This window comes from Mytilus californianus, unplaced genomic scaffold (genome assembly GCF_021869535.1).
Source record: "Mytilus californianus isolate M0D057914Y unplaced genomic scaffold, xbMytCali1.0.p SCAF_1, whole genome shotgun sequence".
Classification (NCBI taxonomy): domain Eukaryota; kingdom Metazoa; phylum Mollusca; class Bivalvia; order Mytilida; family Mytilidae; genus Mytilus; species Mytilus californianus.
Genome location: NW_026262581.1, coordinates 136518900 through 136535651, shown reverse-complemented (window position 1 = coordinate 136535651; position 16752 = coordinate 136518900). Strand labels below are relative to the sequence as shown.

At 33.0% G+C, this 16752-nt stretch overlaps 1 protein-coding gene across 2 annotated transcripts; it reads left to right on the top strand.

The window, feature by feature from the left end:
- Positions 1 to 853: 853 nt before the first annotated feature.
- LOC127736029 (uncharacterized) lies at positions 854 to 16538 on the top strand. 2 transcript variants are annotated; one of them, XM_052246531.1, is made up of 4 exons: positions 854 to 2017; positions 2387 to 2536; positions 4111 to 4254; positions 16325 to 16538. In XM_052246531.1, exons 1-4 carry the CDS (start codon positions 1417 to 1419, stop codon positions 16372 to 16374), a joined length of 945 nt encoding a protein of 314 aa, XP_052102491.1. In that variant the 5' UTR covers positions 854 to 1416; the 3' UTR covers positions 16375 to 16538. The 2 variants fall into 2 exon arrangements, with proteins under 2 accessions (XP_052102491.1, XP_052102486.1); XM_052246526.1 differs by lacking the exon at positions 16325 to 16538 and adding an exon at positions 4987 to 5913 and having other exon boundaries at positions 1205 to 2017.
- Positions 16539 to 16752: the final 214 nt, after the last annotated feature.

Genomic DNA, 16752 nt, shown 5'->3' with positions numbered 1-16752 from the left:
AATGAAAAGAATGGACACTAGATGCGTCGTCTGCAGTTGACCATTACGAGTTGTCTCCCATATCGTCATTCTCAATCTACTGTCGCCATATCTTTCCACACTATTTGAAGTAAAATTTCTATTTTTTTTCGCCAAAATTAACGACTTTCCCCTTTTTCGATTTTTCTCGATTTTTAATATGTTTCTTATACGTTATATCTCTCACGAATTCCGCAAAAACATTTCTGTTGCAATTAGTTTGAGGTATAACCATAGAATGACTGGACTATGTGTACACTTTGTGCATCTGAACAATAAGTGCATTTCATCATGAACCAGTCACCGATAATCGACTTTCTTTAAAGATACATATATACGAGAATACTGTTACGTGTAGTTGATCTTTTATATTTAAGTTTTAACAGATCGACATGAATTTCCAGATTTGAAGTAATTTAATGTGATTTTTATATTTCATTTAATATACATAACTTTCATGTGTAGCAACATATGGTTATTTTGTACAAATAAACCAGTCTACTAAATCGAGGATGACATTCAACTAAGTGGTTTTATACTTTCTTTGATAATAAATTGCATAGTACAACTTTCATTAAAATAACAACATAAAAGAATAATACAACTAAATTTATTTGTACAAAATAACTTTATGTCTATAGTTAGTGTGTCAGTATTTCACCAGAAAAAAATCTTTGTCTTGGAGATAATCAAACCAAAAAGATATTCTGCCATACTCATGAATAACGTCATAAGTATAACCAAAAAAAAAACGTTTGTCCCGAAAAGGCATGAAATATTTGCCACTAGACCTCAAAAGCATAAAGAAATTTATCAGTTAAAGTCTTGCTTAAAATTTGCAGTTCATAGTAGCAAAATTCCAACAGCAGTTTTAAATATTAGTAGTGGCTGTTTTGACCAAAAAAGAAGAAAACAAAATTTCCTATCAAGACCCAAAGTTTATATGGTACAGCTATACACCTATACACATTATGCATTAAACAGTTATACACATTTGTTAAGAGTAGGATGAAGGTAAATCCAGAAAAGTGCTTCGGGTGCAAACAAAATACAAAACGTCCTTTTCATTATTATACAAACCCTGGATTATTTTTTAATTAATGACGGATGTAGCCACAAAAGATGTTATAATTGAGCTGTATAATTATCTCGAAATCTAAAATATTATACCAATCTGATTGGTTTAGAATCTTCTCTGACGTTAACACAAAAATGAAATCACGATATTTTACCAAAAATAGATTTAACAAATTTAAAAACCTTCAATAATATTTTTGTCAATGAACCATGAAAACGGCCATATTTATCGCTAACTATTAATGATGAATAAGACGACGTAAACAACGGGATAGTCTTCATTGAAAAATACCATCATATTTGGTTGTTTGAAGAGCAGGGATGCTGTATACACTGATAACAGGACTTTTAGCGCTTTCAGCTTCTGTGGCACCAGAATGTACAGTACAGCGACCGATATCTGAGCGGAAGTGTCTCTATGGATTGATAACTTGTGAACACGGTTATTGTAATAGGATGACTGACCCATGTACATGTGATAGTAATATTTGGTCGGGCGATAAATGTGAAAAGTTAATCTGTCCTCCAGAATGTAGTGGACTTTGCGAATGTTATGACAATAACGTTGTATGTTTGCAATCGGATACCAGCAAAATTTCTGTCAGTACGGTATCTATCACTCCAGTAGTCACCACTCAAACACATGATGCGAGAACTGATGTTATGCTAGAGGAACATGTTTGCTCAGACAATTATACTCTACGTCCACCTTCAGAAAGATACTGCATCGGAGTATTCTGCAGGTATGGAAAGTGTGTTGTTACTGAGCGGGGAAACCACAGATGTCAATGTGACCTTGGCGGAGATGGAGGTTTATGTGAAAAACGGTGTTGTAAATCATGTGGTGATTTTGGATGTAAGATAATTAATGGAACTGAATACTGTGATGATGAAAATCGTCCAGGAAAAGATCCTATATTAGGTGAGTATAGATCACCTTATCTAGAAGTTTATTGATGGTGCGGACCTTCAATAATGGAAATGTTTAGACAACTTACGAAAGATGGGAACGATACGGGTCATACATTGCTTTTGAAATACACGGACGAACAGAAGCCTGTAATAGTCAAATTGCACAAAGTACCAGCTGTAATGATAAAAGATATTTAGAAATGAAATCCGAGACATTTTTTTTCGAAAAGCTTAAAAAGAAGAAAACAAATAAAATATAAGTTTCCATACTGACACAAATAAAAGTCGGCGTATAATTATTTCGTAGCAGTATGGATATAAACAATAAACACAGATGTTGTTTTAACATGAGTAACCTTGCACTTTTTACATTATTTAGACCCAGAAGAGGAGATATGGTACTGGTACCTGATCGTATCACTGGTGGTAGTAACAGCGTCATCAATTCTCATGGTGTATTTACTGTGGTGGAAGAAATACATTCCCGTTTTAAAACTTGTACATTACTTCAAATCTTATGAAGAATATGGTAAGATCTGTATTGTTTTAAGTAAAAGCTAGAAAACTGAGACCAGTGGATATTTACCACAAAGACAACTGAATCTTATGATAATAGAAAACCGACCCTGAAAAATCTCAGAGTTTATTAAAAGATAGGTTGAACATATTTCTCTTGAAGTCAGTCCGTATTGTACAGTGGTCAGTACTGGGAAATCTTTGTTGTTATTTTTTTTTTGTCAAAAGGTTTTTACAAGTTAATGGCTCAGCATTATGTATACATTTTATTGTGATACTATCCGTTTACAACGGGGTCAAGCACCAGCGGGGTACTGACACCTGCGTCATCAAAACAAAGTATGCACAAACAACATTATATAATTGTACGGTAAAACATGTAACAAGATAGTTACAAATATTTAAAAGTCTAATAATTACATAAACGCTATATTAGAATAGTACATAGGTTTTGTCGTAAAAGTACATTGCAATAACAAGTTCATATCTATATATTATATGAAATATGTCTGTCATCCATGAAAAAAACATAAAAACTCAGACTTTGAATTTAAAACTTTCGCACAAAGTTAATAATATTATAAATTTTAAAGTTTATCAAGTAAAAAGAAAGTTTGTATGTGATTTCTTTCCAATCTTATCTAAACTATAACCCGCTAAGTCGTTGATTAAAGGTGCTAACGTGTGTGTTGACATTTGCATATTGTTCAAGGTCCAGTCTGTAGAATAATTTCGATATTTTCTATATATTTCCATTTATTACAGTTTAAAATTGTAATTTCATTTAGGATGATTTTAGACAATCGATTATCAGGCAGGTTTTTTTTAATCTGGCGTAGTATGCAACTATCAACTTCAGTATGTTATCCTGCTGAACTGACTTTAAATAAAGCTAATACTAACAATGAACACTGTCCTTTCCTGGATCTTGATATCTATATCTTTAAAAGGTTGATAGCTTTGTGCAATGAAACCTGTATCATTCTAATAAAGAAATACATTCAAATAAGTGGGTAGATTTGTGTCATGCAAAACTTCGTCGTTCTAATAATGAATGACATTCAAACAAGCGGATAGCTTTGTGCCATGAAACCTGCATCATTCTAATAGTGAATGACATTCAAACAATTGGGTGACTTAGCAGTATAAAACACATCTTATTATATTAATGAAAGCTTTTCCTTAGTATAAAAACTGTGACAGTCATTGTCTACTTGTTCTATTAATTGTTATGTTTATTGCTCCTTCCGGTTATGAACAATAAATGTAGGTCATCACTTTTCTTCAATTACGTAGTGCTTTATAATATTTCTGTATCATGAATGTAAATAATTATTCACACGGGGTATCCTGATCCGAAATCCACATAGGGATCCAATTTCTCCTCGCGGATTTTGGATCGGGATTCGGATACCGCCGCGGATTTTGGATCGGGATACCCCGGCGATGTGTTATTTGACAGTTTGTTTTTGTAAAGATACACAAAGAGAAAAAGAAAAAAAACAGGCCTGCTCATTTGATAGTTCATATGAACAAAACGCTCTACAAAAGAAATCTTTTGAATAATTTAGATATTTTTTTTTACAGATGAAAGGGAATGGGATGCATTTATTTCTTATAAAAGCGGCGGAAATGATGAACAATTTGTACTGAAATATTTATTTCCCAAATTAGAACTAGAACTGGGTTTTAAACTGTGTCTTCACTTTAGAGACTTTATTCCTGGGAATGGTGAGTAAATCCTATTTCAAGACGTTTTTATTTATGTTCCTGAAATTCTACAATTAAGTGTCATATAAGGATTCAACGTTCTTTTAAATACGTGATCACAAATTATTAACAATTAACTTACTTTTAACCCCTTATTAACCGGCCTTCCCACCCCCTAAATATCCAGAAAGAACGGCCAACATTTGATACTACTAGTATTCAGAATTTAATGTTTAATGCAAAGAAGTTACCATTTAGAAATATTATATATCACACGTGACAAATAATAATCAACCGAAGACTAAAAACTGAAGATCAACTCAGTAGCTAAAATCTGTCCTTATATAAAAATAAGGAGATGAGATATGATTGCCAATGAGACAACTGTCCACAAAAGACCAAATGACGTGGATATAAGTAATTATAGGCCATAAACCCATGCCGTGTAGTCAGTAATAAAAAGACCGACAAAATGTGAAAATTTAAACGAAAAAAGTCAACGGCCTAATTTTTGACAAAACTAGAAACGAAAATAATACTCTTTCATTTATTTATTGAATCACTTCGAAAAATTCTTTTTTGACATCACGAGGTAGTCATTCGAGCAGTGACCTTTTTATTCTGATTCTGAAACTTAAGCGAACCTAAAAGTACACAGAGTCCCGAAATGAAGAATTTATTGTCATGCCTTAATTTTATTAGATTTTATTCATTTTTGAGAACTTTTGCTAATACATTATACTTTTGTTGTAGCAATAGCCAATAATATTCTACAGTCTGTTACTAAGAGCAGACGAGTTATCTTATTGTTAACGCCCAGATTTATACAGAGCGAATGGACAAAGTTTGAATATCAAAAAGCTCAATATGAGATGATTCATGGTAGACAAACTATCATCCCTATAATACTGGAAGACATCTCGTCCTTCAAAAACAGTATGGATTTAAATTTACAACATATTCTAAAATCAGTTACCTATTTAGAATGGCCAGGGGAAGATAACCCGTCGAAAGAAAAAAAGTTCTGGACTAGGTTAACATTAGCATTGCCGAAAAGAAAAGAAGTTGAAGAGCGTATTCAAACTTCTTCTGATGACTCTGCTAGTCGATATTGTTTTCAAAATGATTTACCGAAATCAATTATTCATACAAAGAAAGAAAAAAACTTAAATCAAAACAACCAAATAATACAACCAGTGGTTCAACTGAAAAAAGAAGAAAAGATTCTTAGTGATATAATAGCTGGAAAAACTTATAAAACCAAAAATGGTGAAATTTCACTCGACTCTTACAAGTCAATTCCATTATAATTAATTAATTAGGACTTTAACGATTGATACATTTCGTTCTATTAGGATAGAAACAACTTGAACCAAACAATGGGACTGATTAAAACACGACATCTTCTTTTTAAAAGCTGGTAGAAGATGAGATTAGAAAATATTTCGATACCGTAAAGCAATTTGGTTGCCTAGGATCATGGAAGTATTATATAATACTTCCATGCTAGGATGTAAACCAGCTGGATTATTTGGTTGTAAATAGGAGTATATAAGATATCAATTAAAGTCATTATACATAAAAAAAAAAAAAAAAACTGTTAACACAGAGATATGCCTCGCCTTTTTGTTATTTCGATAGTAAAATGCAAATGTTGAAATTAAAATAGCAATACTTTAACATGTAAGTTATGCAAAATATGCACAGTCAATGAACCATAACTGAAGGTACAGGACCAAACAATCTCATGAAAATGAGATGTCCCAAATACAACTGCATACCAAATAGCTTTGACCTACCACTAGTGGTTCCACATAAACTGACCTAATCACAAACTAATACATGTAAACTAAGCAAAAGTTTCAAAGTCAGTAGATCATGACTGAGGGGGCGGGACCAAATGATCTTCATGGAAATGTGATGTGCCTATGCTAATACAACTGCATACCAAATATCATTGACCTACCACTAGTGGTTCCCTACCAAACTGACCTAATCACAAACTAATACATTGTTGACGCCGCTGCCACGGCCGACGCCGGAAACAGTAACCTGTGTCTCGATTTTTGACACCGTCAAGGTGAGACAAAAAAGATAGCACTAGATGTACATGATAGTGAGAATGCATCCTAAATAAGTAAAGCACAAAACGCCTTACATCATCCTTAAAATCAGTGAAAAGTTCATTTTCGCGACAAGTGTTCATGCATTTGCTGTCACAAAATCAATAGGTTTAAGAGATATTCTTTACAAAACGTAAAAATAAAAAATAAAATAATACTATGTACACAGAGCTTTAGACAATAATTTGCACGAAGATTCTCCTGTATACAGATTATGGCTTTGGTTGAAACAAGTAACGTAACTAGGATTTTTGATGTATGCATCATGAATATCTGCTTATCATTAGTACGAAATTGTAATAGATCTTGGTTACTTGCAGGAATGCAGAAGCAAAGTTGAAGGTCTATTTTAAATAAATAAATGTAAAGGTATACTGGTCAATTTCGGTTAAAATTTCTCCCGATGATTATACTTGTAACAATTGGAAATTTTCCTTCAAATTCCTGAATTGGTTCAAGAGCCTTGGAAATAAAGGTAGTGTGCCAATTTCCCATTTGTATATAAGTAACGGAATTCCAATTTTTCAAGAAATAAACAAAAGAACATAATATCTATGGATTCATGCCTGTTTGTAGCGATTTTAATAGTAGTAAATTCAGTCAATAGAAATAGTTGCTGGCTTCATACATTATTCGATAATTTGGTTTGATTTATCCCCCTTTGGACAAAAACCCGATGAATGATTAATGCCATTTACACATAACCACCAGACTGTCAAGAAATTCGCGCATTTAATAAACTGCACTAACAATAGGGCTTAGATCTATATTCAAATAAAAATTGTGTCAAAATGCTCTAAATAGTCCTCGTGTATAAAAGCTGTGAATAAATTAAAACAAACAAAGATCTGTTATCAATTCCAAACTCTCAATTTAAAAAAAAATCACTCAAACATTAAGGTACGTTTTTGTTTTACATCTATACTTCTAAAAACGAGCGAACTTGATATTTTGGCCGCGATCACGTTCTACTATATTTTAACACTTTTATTTCATATTCGAAAAAAAAACATTATTGTTAATACAAATTGTCGATAAAAAGAATGATGGCATTTTATTTTGATATTGACTTCATCAGCTCGAATATCAGCTGACACTAGCGGGCTCGCTTGATATTCTTGATACACTTCGTAGCAAAAACAAAAATGCCACGTATCAAAATAAAAATGCCATTTTTTATGTCTATTTATTTATCTTAAAGTTTCATTTTTTTCTTATTTTCCTGGTGATCTGCAATTAATTGCGGTTTTACAAAACAACTAATTACAGTATTTCCTTGTTACTCGGTAGATCTCGGTACAGGTTGAGGTTTACATGTAAATTAAGAGATGTGGGTACAGTCCACAAATATGTTCTTAACAAGTCACGTGATTTATCTAAACATAATCTTGTGATGTGGTTTGTACTAAATACTTGTATTACCTTATTCAAACCCGTATTAATTGTTATATGTTTGTGTGATTATTTACTTAGTTAACATCTTCCATTCACTACATTCAAAGGATAAACTATCTGACTTTTTTAGTATTGTCAGATTTATTCTCCCAATGTCATAACATTTATTGAATCTTCAGTCAATCTGAAGGCGGTAGAGGGTACGATGAGCAGCAATTTGAAAAGTTTTATCTTCGAGGAAAAAGAGCATCAGATAGCTGTACCAATACACTGGAATACGCGTTATTACATGTAGATTACCAATATCCCTACAAACAGGAAGTGAATTGATGGATAAGGGGGATAACGATATTTAACGTCTCAGAAGAACAGGCGATTCTGGAGATGGCGATACAAGGAGCCCGCTTACTTAATTGGTGCGTTTCTCTAGCATATCAAAACACATGCTACAGTCCTCATTTTTTTATAAATCAATAAATTCAAAAAACAGGGGTGCACTTCCTCTTTTTTTTTATTATACAGTTATACAAAAGTCAGGGCATTATGATAAATAAGTAGGAACTAATTTAATGCAAACTGCCGTATTCCTTCCCTCTCTGTTATCATTGTCCCGGTTACCCTATCGACGAACACTTTCTCACTCCGTTTAGGTTTCATGGAATCCCCTCAGGTAAAACAATGTGGAGTGTCCGTTTGGCTGTTCGGGAAGTATAAATTCTCAACCACGTCTGGTTAGACCCCTATTATAGGACCCATACCTATTGTATGTATTGTTACTTTGTTCCCGTCCAGAACATGCATGCAATATCGACAAATTATAGTACTTAAATACAATGCTTTACGATACCAAATGGCATATCTCCCGATTTCTTAAATTTTTGGCAAACTTGTACTGTGATTCGAGTTACATCGGAATGTGAAATAAAAATTGGGGGTCACCAATTTTGATTTTTTCTAACTTTCATAAGAAAACGTCAATTTTGGCGACGAATTTACATAGATATATAGGGAAATGTCCTTTTTATACCAATTTTTTTTTGATTTTCCATTGGATAGCTATGTTCTTTTAGACGGAGAAAGTCTAAAAACTAACGTAATATCCAGGATTGTATACTGAATCCAAGCATGTATAGAAACACATATGTCACCATCCTTGTTTTTTAGATAAATTGCTTCAAGGTTGACAGATACGCTTAGAATTTGACAGAAAACGTGTGAATACTGAATAACGTATTTTTACTTAGAGGTATTCACAAAAGTATGTAACTGGATCTGAATGGTGTTTTATGTTTTAATTTATCTTTTCAAAACCGAATCTTCAACTTAACCTTTCGAAACTAGACAATGGTGTTGCCACCGCTGCATCAAGTGCTTCAAAAATATGATTAAGTAAATAGTGATGTTGAAGTACAATTTGAATTGATTGATTGATGGTTGCTTAACGTCCAGAGGCAAATATTTTATGCATTTTCAGGACGATACAATACAATTTGAAATAGTTGTTTCTAAAAGACACATTTGATGCACCCGTCAATAAAGGTTAAACATTCTGTTAGATGTGAAAATTATAAAGAAAATCAATATTCTGATAAAATACACATTCTAGTATACTCTGTATGATGTAAACGTGTGAGTTGTGTGCGAAGTTAATCAGACAAACCTTGCAAACTGTATGCACAATATCACTTAAAAAGATAAAGTTCCACATTCTGTCATTCTTGGAAAATTATACGAAAACAAGAATGTGTCCATAGTACACGCGGATGCCCCACTCGCACTTTCATTTTGTATGTTCAGTGGACCGTGAAATTGGGGTCAAAACTTTAATTTGGCACTAAAATTAGAAAGATCATATCATAGGAAACATGTGTACTAAGTTTCAAGTTGATTGGACTTCAACTTCATCAAAAACTACCTTGACCAAAACTTTAACCTGAAGCGGGATAGACGGACGAACGAACGGACGCACAGACCGAAAAACATAATGCCCCTCTACTATCGTAGGTGGGGCATAAAAAAACTTGGGAATGTATAAGTATTACACTCGGCGCATTATAAAAATTCAAGATTGAACATGTAGGAGGAGGGGTAAGCCGGACTTTGCGTGCCTTTATATATTATCAAAATGCCAAATTCAGCAACCAGTCATTTTTTTTTAAACAAACCAATATCCTGACAATTATTGCACCTTTAGTATATGTACTAACACCAGGTACATAATTCAAAAGTTGAAGCTTAATAACTGTAGTCCTAAGAAATATAAATAAAGGCAACATAGTATACTGCTGTTCAAAAGTCATAAATCGATTAAGAGAAAACAAATCTGGGTTACAAACTAAAACCGAGGGAAACACATCAACTATAAGAGGAAAACAACGGAACAACAGAAACATTGAACTGCAATAAAAACAAACGCCAACATACATAGAAACGGACTATTTGATAACAACTGCCATATTCCTGACTTGGTACAGGACATATTAAGAAAAAATGGCGGGTTGAACCTTGTTTTATGGCTAGCCAAACCTCCCGCTTATATACCCTATATACTAAGTGCGGCACAGACGCTCCAAGCATTTTGTCGAGGGAGCAAAATAGATATTAGCGTATATGATGATGTTCTATTTTATATAGTATTTGGTGACAAAATATCTTTTGAATAAGCAGTTCATAGTGTAATGGTAATTGGGAGATCTCATCTACGTCATTTGGTTTTTAATGGAAAGTTGTCTCATTGGTAATCATACCATAGCTCCTTATTTCATAAAGTTTTGAGTTTTCTCCTGAAATACAAGACGTTTAACAAATATTTACTAGGAGACTGAAATATGTTACTGTTATAATTAAAATCTGATTATTGTTGTAAACATTAAAATTTGAAAGATTTAATACTTGCTATGCTAAATATACTTATTAACTTTTCAATTCAAGGGACCTAAGAATCTTTATTAAAACTACAAATTAGCAGTAAAAAAATACTGGTCCATCCTGCATTAGTTATGGGTTATCTAGATGTCTTTGATTTGCTGTCTTATCATATATCCCACATCTCCATTTATTAACACAATGTATTTTGTTACATACATACTTGTATACTTGTTATAAAAACTCCTTATAAGACTGCACATACCCTCGTCCGTTTGAATAATAAAGGTTTATGAACATATTTGTAATATGTTTGCGTTTGAAGCGCTTTTCTGGATTTACCTTCATCAAAGCACCGATCATTCATTCATAGTGGAGCCACAGTTTTTATAATGAATCGTATTTATATATTAAAATTTCGAGAAAATAATTTATTTCAGAATGGAATTGACAAAAAAATATGTATCGGGATCTGGGGCTAGTATCATAAAGCAATCTTAGTGTTTAAGATTATCTTAAGATCATCTTATCTGCTAAGAGTGTATCTTGAAGTAAACTTAGAATGATTGACAGCCCTTAAAATTCATGTCACACTCGCAACCCTAAGAGTACTCTTTATCCTTCTCGGAAGCTCTCTTAGTTTAATCTTAACGACTGGGTATCTCGAACGTCGATAATCAACTTAGATCGTCTTTGATTACTCTCAGCAAATTTTAAGTGTGTCAGCATTCTTTTTTAACTGAAAACTCAACAGAAATTTCTAAGAGTGGTCAGGGGCACTCCTATCTTTCTCTTAGTTGATAAAATGGCGCTTGCAATGTTCTTGCATATGCGTTCAAGAGAACACAATAGGATACCCAGAAGGATGTTCAGAGATCGAACAAATCCATTGGATTCCCTACACGACAGTAGGATTGTCCGTGATTACAGAATCGGAAAAAGTTCCGAGTAACAGCATTTGTGTGTGTTCATCTGAATTATTCAATAACTGTCAGCATTGTTTCCGATTCATCTTGGTTTTTCTTATTGAGATAAGATTTGGTATGATTGCCATTAAGACAGCTATTTTACAAGATTTAAATGAAGTGGATGTAAGCAACTATAGGCAATCGTACGGCCTTCAACAATGACAAAAAAACATACCATATAATAGGTCATAAAAGGTTCCGACATGAAAAATATGTAACAATTCAATTAAGAAAACCAACGGCCTAATTGATAACAAAACAATTTACGAATGACAGAATGAACCAACGTCAATCACTGAACTACAGGCACATGAAGAATATGGTGGGGTTGAACATGTTAAAGAGCGCTTAACCCTCCCTTAACCTGGGACAGTGGAGTTACAGCACAACATAAGAACAAACTATAAAAATCAGTTGGAAAGGAGTTAACTTATCAGTTCGATACAAAGCAGGAAAACAGCTAACAAATACACAAACCGGAAGGGGCAGGCTAATTATATATCTCCAACAACAAAAAAGACACAAAGTACCGATCTGAGTGTATTCGCAGTTACTGACAGCTAGTTCAAAGCCAATAACAACTTATAATAAAATCATGTATCTAAGACCAAAGTATTAATCAGTACACATCCAACATCCAATGGATTTAGTGTAAGGACGTCATTAACAGTCAGAGAAACACATGATTCTAGTACCGTAAAAGTGCATATGTGTATAGCAATAATATTTGGTATGGTTTTGATTTACTTATAACAAAATCAATATTTATACCAATAAAAACAATATTCAGAGGTCTAATTACAGTGTTGAATTGATAACCTTTTAAAATAAGGAGTGATAAGTCCTGATAAATTTACACGAATCGTATCTAAATTTTCAGGCTCGGTAAACAACATCACCTTATTAATTAGGATGTGCTATTCTGATTGAAATAAGTTTTCTACAGGTACAGCCAAACTCGACCCGAATCTGTGTATATATGGAAAAATTTAGTACAGGTTTTAATTATTTCTGGTAACGAAATCCTTGACTTAATAATTTACCAGTAATGCATAGATTCCGATCATTTAAATCCAAAACGTCACTACAGACACGGGCATAGCGAACTAGTTGTGATATATAAACACCGCAAGACAGTGCCAAAGGGACACCACCGTCCAAAAATGGAAAATTAACAATAGGGAAAGAAAAATCGTCCCTTGTTTTCTTCTGACCGTATGGAGCACCTCCTTCTCCCATTTTTGTTTTTATTCAATGTCTGAAAATATTTCTTTAATATAAAAATAAGGAGATATGGTATGATTGCCAATGAGACAGCTATCCACCAAAGTTCAAGTGTAGTAGATGTAAGCAATTATAGGCAATCGTAAAACCTTCAACAATGATAAAAACTCATACCGTATAGTCGTCTATAAAAGGCACAGACATGAAAAATATAAAACTATTCAACTGAGAAAACTAAAATCTTAATTTATAACAAAACAATTGACTAAAAACCATATATGACAGACATGTACCAACGTCAACCATATGAGCAAAAAAACGACAACCACTCAATAACAGACGTTGGATCGAGCTTTTGACAGGCACATTTAGGAACATATAGAATGTGGCGGGGTTTAACATGTTTGTAGGCGCCAACCCTCCCCTGGGACATTTGTGTACAACAGAATAACAAACAATAAAAACAAGTATTGAATTTAAGTACGTTTTTCGAGCCTTCCATTAAACGCACAGATGACTTTTACTATCAATTTTGCGGCAAATTCTAATATTCTCTTCAAAAATCAAAGGCGGTCACTTTGGAAAAGTCGATATGAGTACTATATTAACTCGCAGTCTTAAGTGTATACTAAGATAGCTGTAAAATTGTTAAGTGTTACCCACGAGGGGATTGGAGATATACGCTCTTAGCACTGGCATCCGGCGTAACTTTCTCGTAAAGCGTTCGTAAGTTTTATCTTAAAGGAAGCTTAAGATAGGTTTTCATCGGATACTATTCCAATGATTTGATTTTTTTTGTCCTAACCGAGTGCACATTTAGTGTTGACATCCCATATTTTAAGCCTTTGTTAACTTTCTCCTCATTCCGATGTTACTGTCCTGTGTATACTGCAATAATACGATTACAATGATGGCACTTAATTTTTAACAAGCTTCTCAAACCATATCGGATTTCTTCTGTACAGCCCAATAAATTTCAGAGACTGTTTTTTTCTTGGAACATAGGGAAAGTTCATCGGCCAAATAACCAAGTTCAACTATTCTTTTTTATTCCATTCCATGCCAACAAACAATTTTTGGTCTGTGTTTCCACGTCTGTTTGTATAGTGCTTTTTTCGCTAAATTCTATCTGTATTCTTTTCCATATAAAATTCCTTTTCTATTGCTAGCGGCGTTTTTCGGCGACCATTTTAAAATAAATGGGTTTCTGAACGGAATTGCATTAACAGTGGTACAATTTCACGTATTTTCACACATTATCCTGCGTTTCTATAAATTGGATTTCTACTTTCAAAACAAAATATCACGGGGAAACGACATGCAACATAAGTAAGAATTTATTGCAAAACAAAAATCCAACCCAGAATAAAAAAAAATCAGTCTGTTTTGCATCAGAACATATATACATATAAATCGTACAGATGGTTACTTATCAATAGAAACAGAACATTTAAAAATATATATTTTAAAAAATGTAAAGAATGAGAGGAAGAACGAGAGGATGACGACGAAGCAATAAATGTCAAATAACGTATTACATCAAATCTCTCGGCACTCTACATCTATGCAAAGTTACAATTAAAAATATTTACCAAAAATAAAAGTTATTTATTTATTTTATAATTTCGCGATAAAAGTACAGCGTAGGGCCTACATGTATTGTGTCGTCACCGTCAGAAACACGACGGAACGGCTGCATTGACTGTTATTCGATAACGCCAGGAACGATAACTCATAACGTAACGTCATTTGGTATCGTGTTGTTTATTAAAACAATATTTTTTCATTTTTAAGTTTTCATATCATTCCCTTATTATTCCATTCCATTTCTATATATATTTCTTCAAAGGGATATTTTTAAGGTGCAAAATGATTTTTACCATTAAACTACCTTTTCCAACTAATTACATTTTGTTCTAAACAACACCCTTTAACTAAAACAACATACATTCAATTTATTTTGTTGGCCTCCGAGGAATAGATATTTTATAAAATGTAGACATAATTCCAGGAAGACAGACACAACCAATAGCCTCATTACGTTTATTGTTTTAAGTATAACTTGTGATACGTATGTTTTATATGTCGTTATAATTTTTAAGGTTTTTTTTATGTTTAACTCTACCATCCTATATTTATAAGGATGTTTATGATGCAGCTTATTTCCTGGTAAAGGGAAGACAGATTGATAAATTACAGACGCATGCTCTCGATGGGAGGTGGCAAAACATGTTTCCCTCCCCTATTTCTCAGTTAACCAATTCAGACACGACTGGAAAGAGTAAGACCGATCGTCAATTAATCCAGGAACAGATATACTGTTCCCAGATTAATCTAATAAGGGTTTCGCAAAATATATATTTTACATTTGTTATCAGCACTCTGTCTTTTAGTATAATGTTTATCGTAAAAAGTTAATATTCGACGGTATTTCTCAAACTATTTCCTTCTATGTCGTAATGCAGTTTATAGAACTAAAACATTATAAAATGATGTATGAGACTATGACTCATGTTTGAAAACAGTTCAAATGGTTCCTTCTCCCGACATTTTGATAATTACTTGCTGGCCTCGCACAAATATACTGTTGATTTCAATTAAATTTTATGATGAGAACCTGTTTAGCTAGCTCCCGGTAATAGCGAGCACATTTCGACCCTGCTTTAAACTGTGTGCCTTTTTGTTCAAGTTGGTTCTCATTCTGTTGGTAGTAATGAGGTTGGTAAATGGGATGTAGGGTTTTTATTGAGTGTTTTATTTTTACGACATATGGGATCTTTATGTAGGCAATAGAGGAAATGTGTGGAGACTGGTTTAACCTACCACATTTTGTGTAAGTACCAAGACAATGTACCTGGACCATGTGTTGTTCGTTGTAGCTTTTCTTTGTGTTTCCGTTTTCGTAGGGGTAAAATATTGGTGTATGCGTGTTTTTTTTTTCTGTCCAATAACTAGCATGTTAGCCTTTTAATGTATTGTAATCTCTTCCATTACGAGAAAATATTCACAAATTATGGAAAGACTTCATTACCTCATTTTCAAAACGAGGTGAACATATATACACACAAGCATTAACAGACAATAAAACAATTAATAAAACCTTGTCTATGTGAAAATGATACTTGTAGTCACTTAGAACTGGGCTCAAGTTGATTCCTTGTATGGACGTCATGGAGGGGCAATCCATTCCATATTATAGGACAATGATATTCAGAAATATAATAGTTTTTTTTCTTTTTTAAATAATATTAAAGCGGTTGATAAACCTTTTTAATTAAGTTTAATTTGATTGAAAAAACATCAAAGTAAAGATAAAAAAAAGAATGATTTATGGAAATGAAATTAAATATGACAGTTTTATCATTGTCATAAATGATATATTAGTAGAGATAATGCACGAATTATTTGAACATCATTGTAATTAATGTATATTTAATCTATTTTAAAACACAAAAAAAATGAGAATCAGGTGGTATTAATTTTTACTTGACTTTTTATTATTGCACCAAAACACAGGAATATCAAATACAACAAAAGCAAGCAAACGCAGTACAAGATCAAGATAACCAAAGCAAGCAGACACAGTACAAGATCAAGATAACCAAAGCAAGCAGACACAGTACAAGATCAAGATAACCAAAGCAAGCAGACGCAGTACAAGATCAAGATAACCAAAAAGGGGTTTCTCTAGAAGAATGAAAAAGACTATTTGTTGCTATCTCCGTAATTTCACATTCCCATATATAGATAGTGTCGTTAGTTTAAATAAATACTTCAAAGTTTCATGACTATGTTGATTACATATAATCTCATTTATCTGAAATGATGAATACCGAAGACATCTTGAAGTACACATACTAAGAAAACAAAAGAGAGTCGGATAAGCACTAAACGTTACAGAAAAAATGATGACTAAATTTTTCCCAATATGTATTTTCCACGTT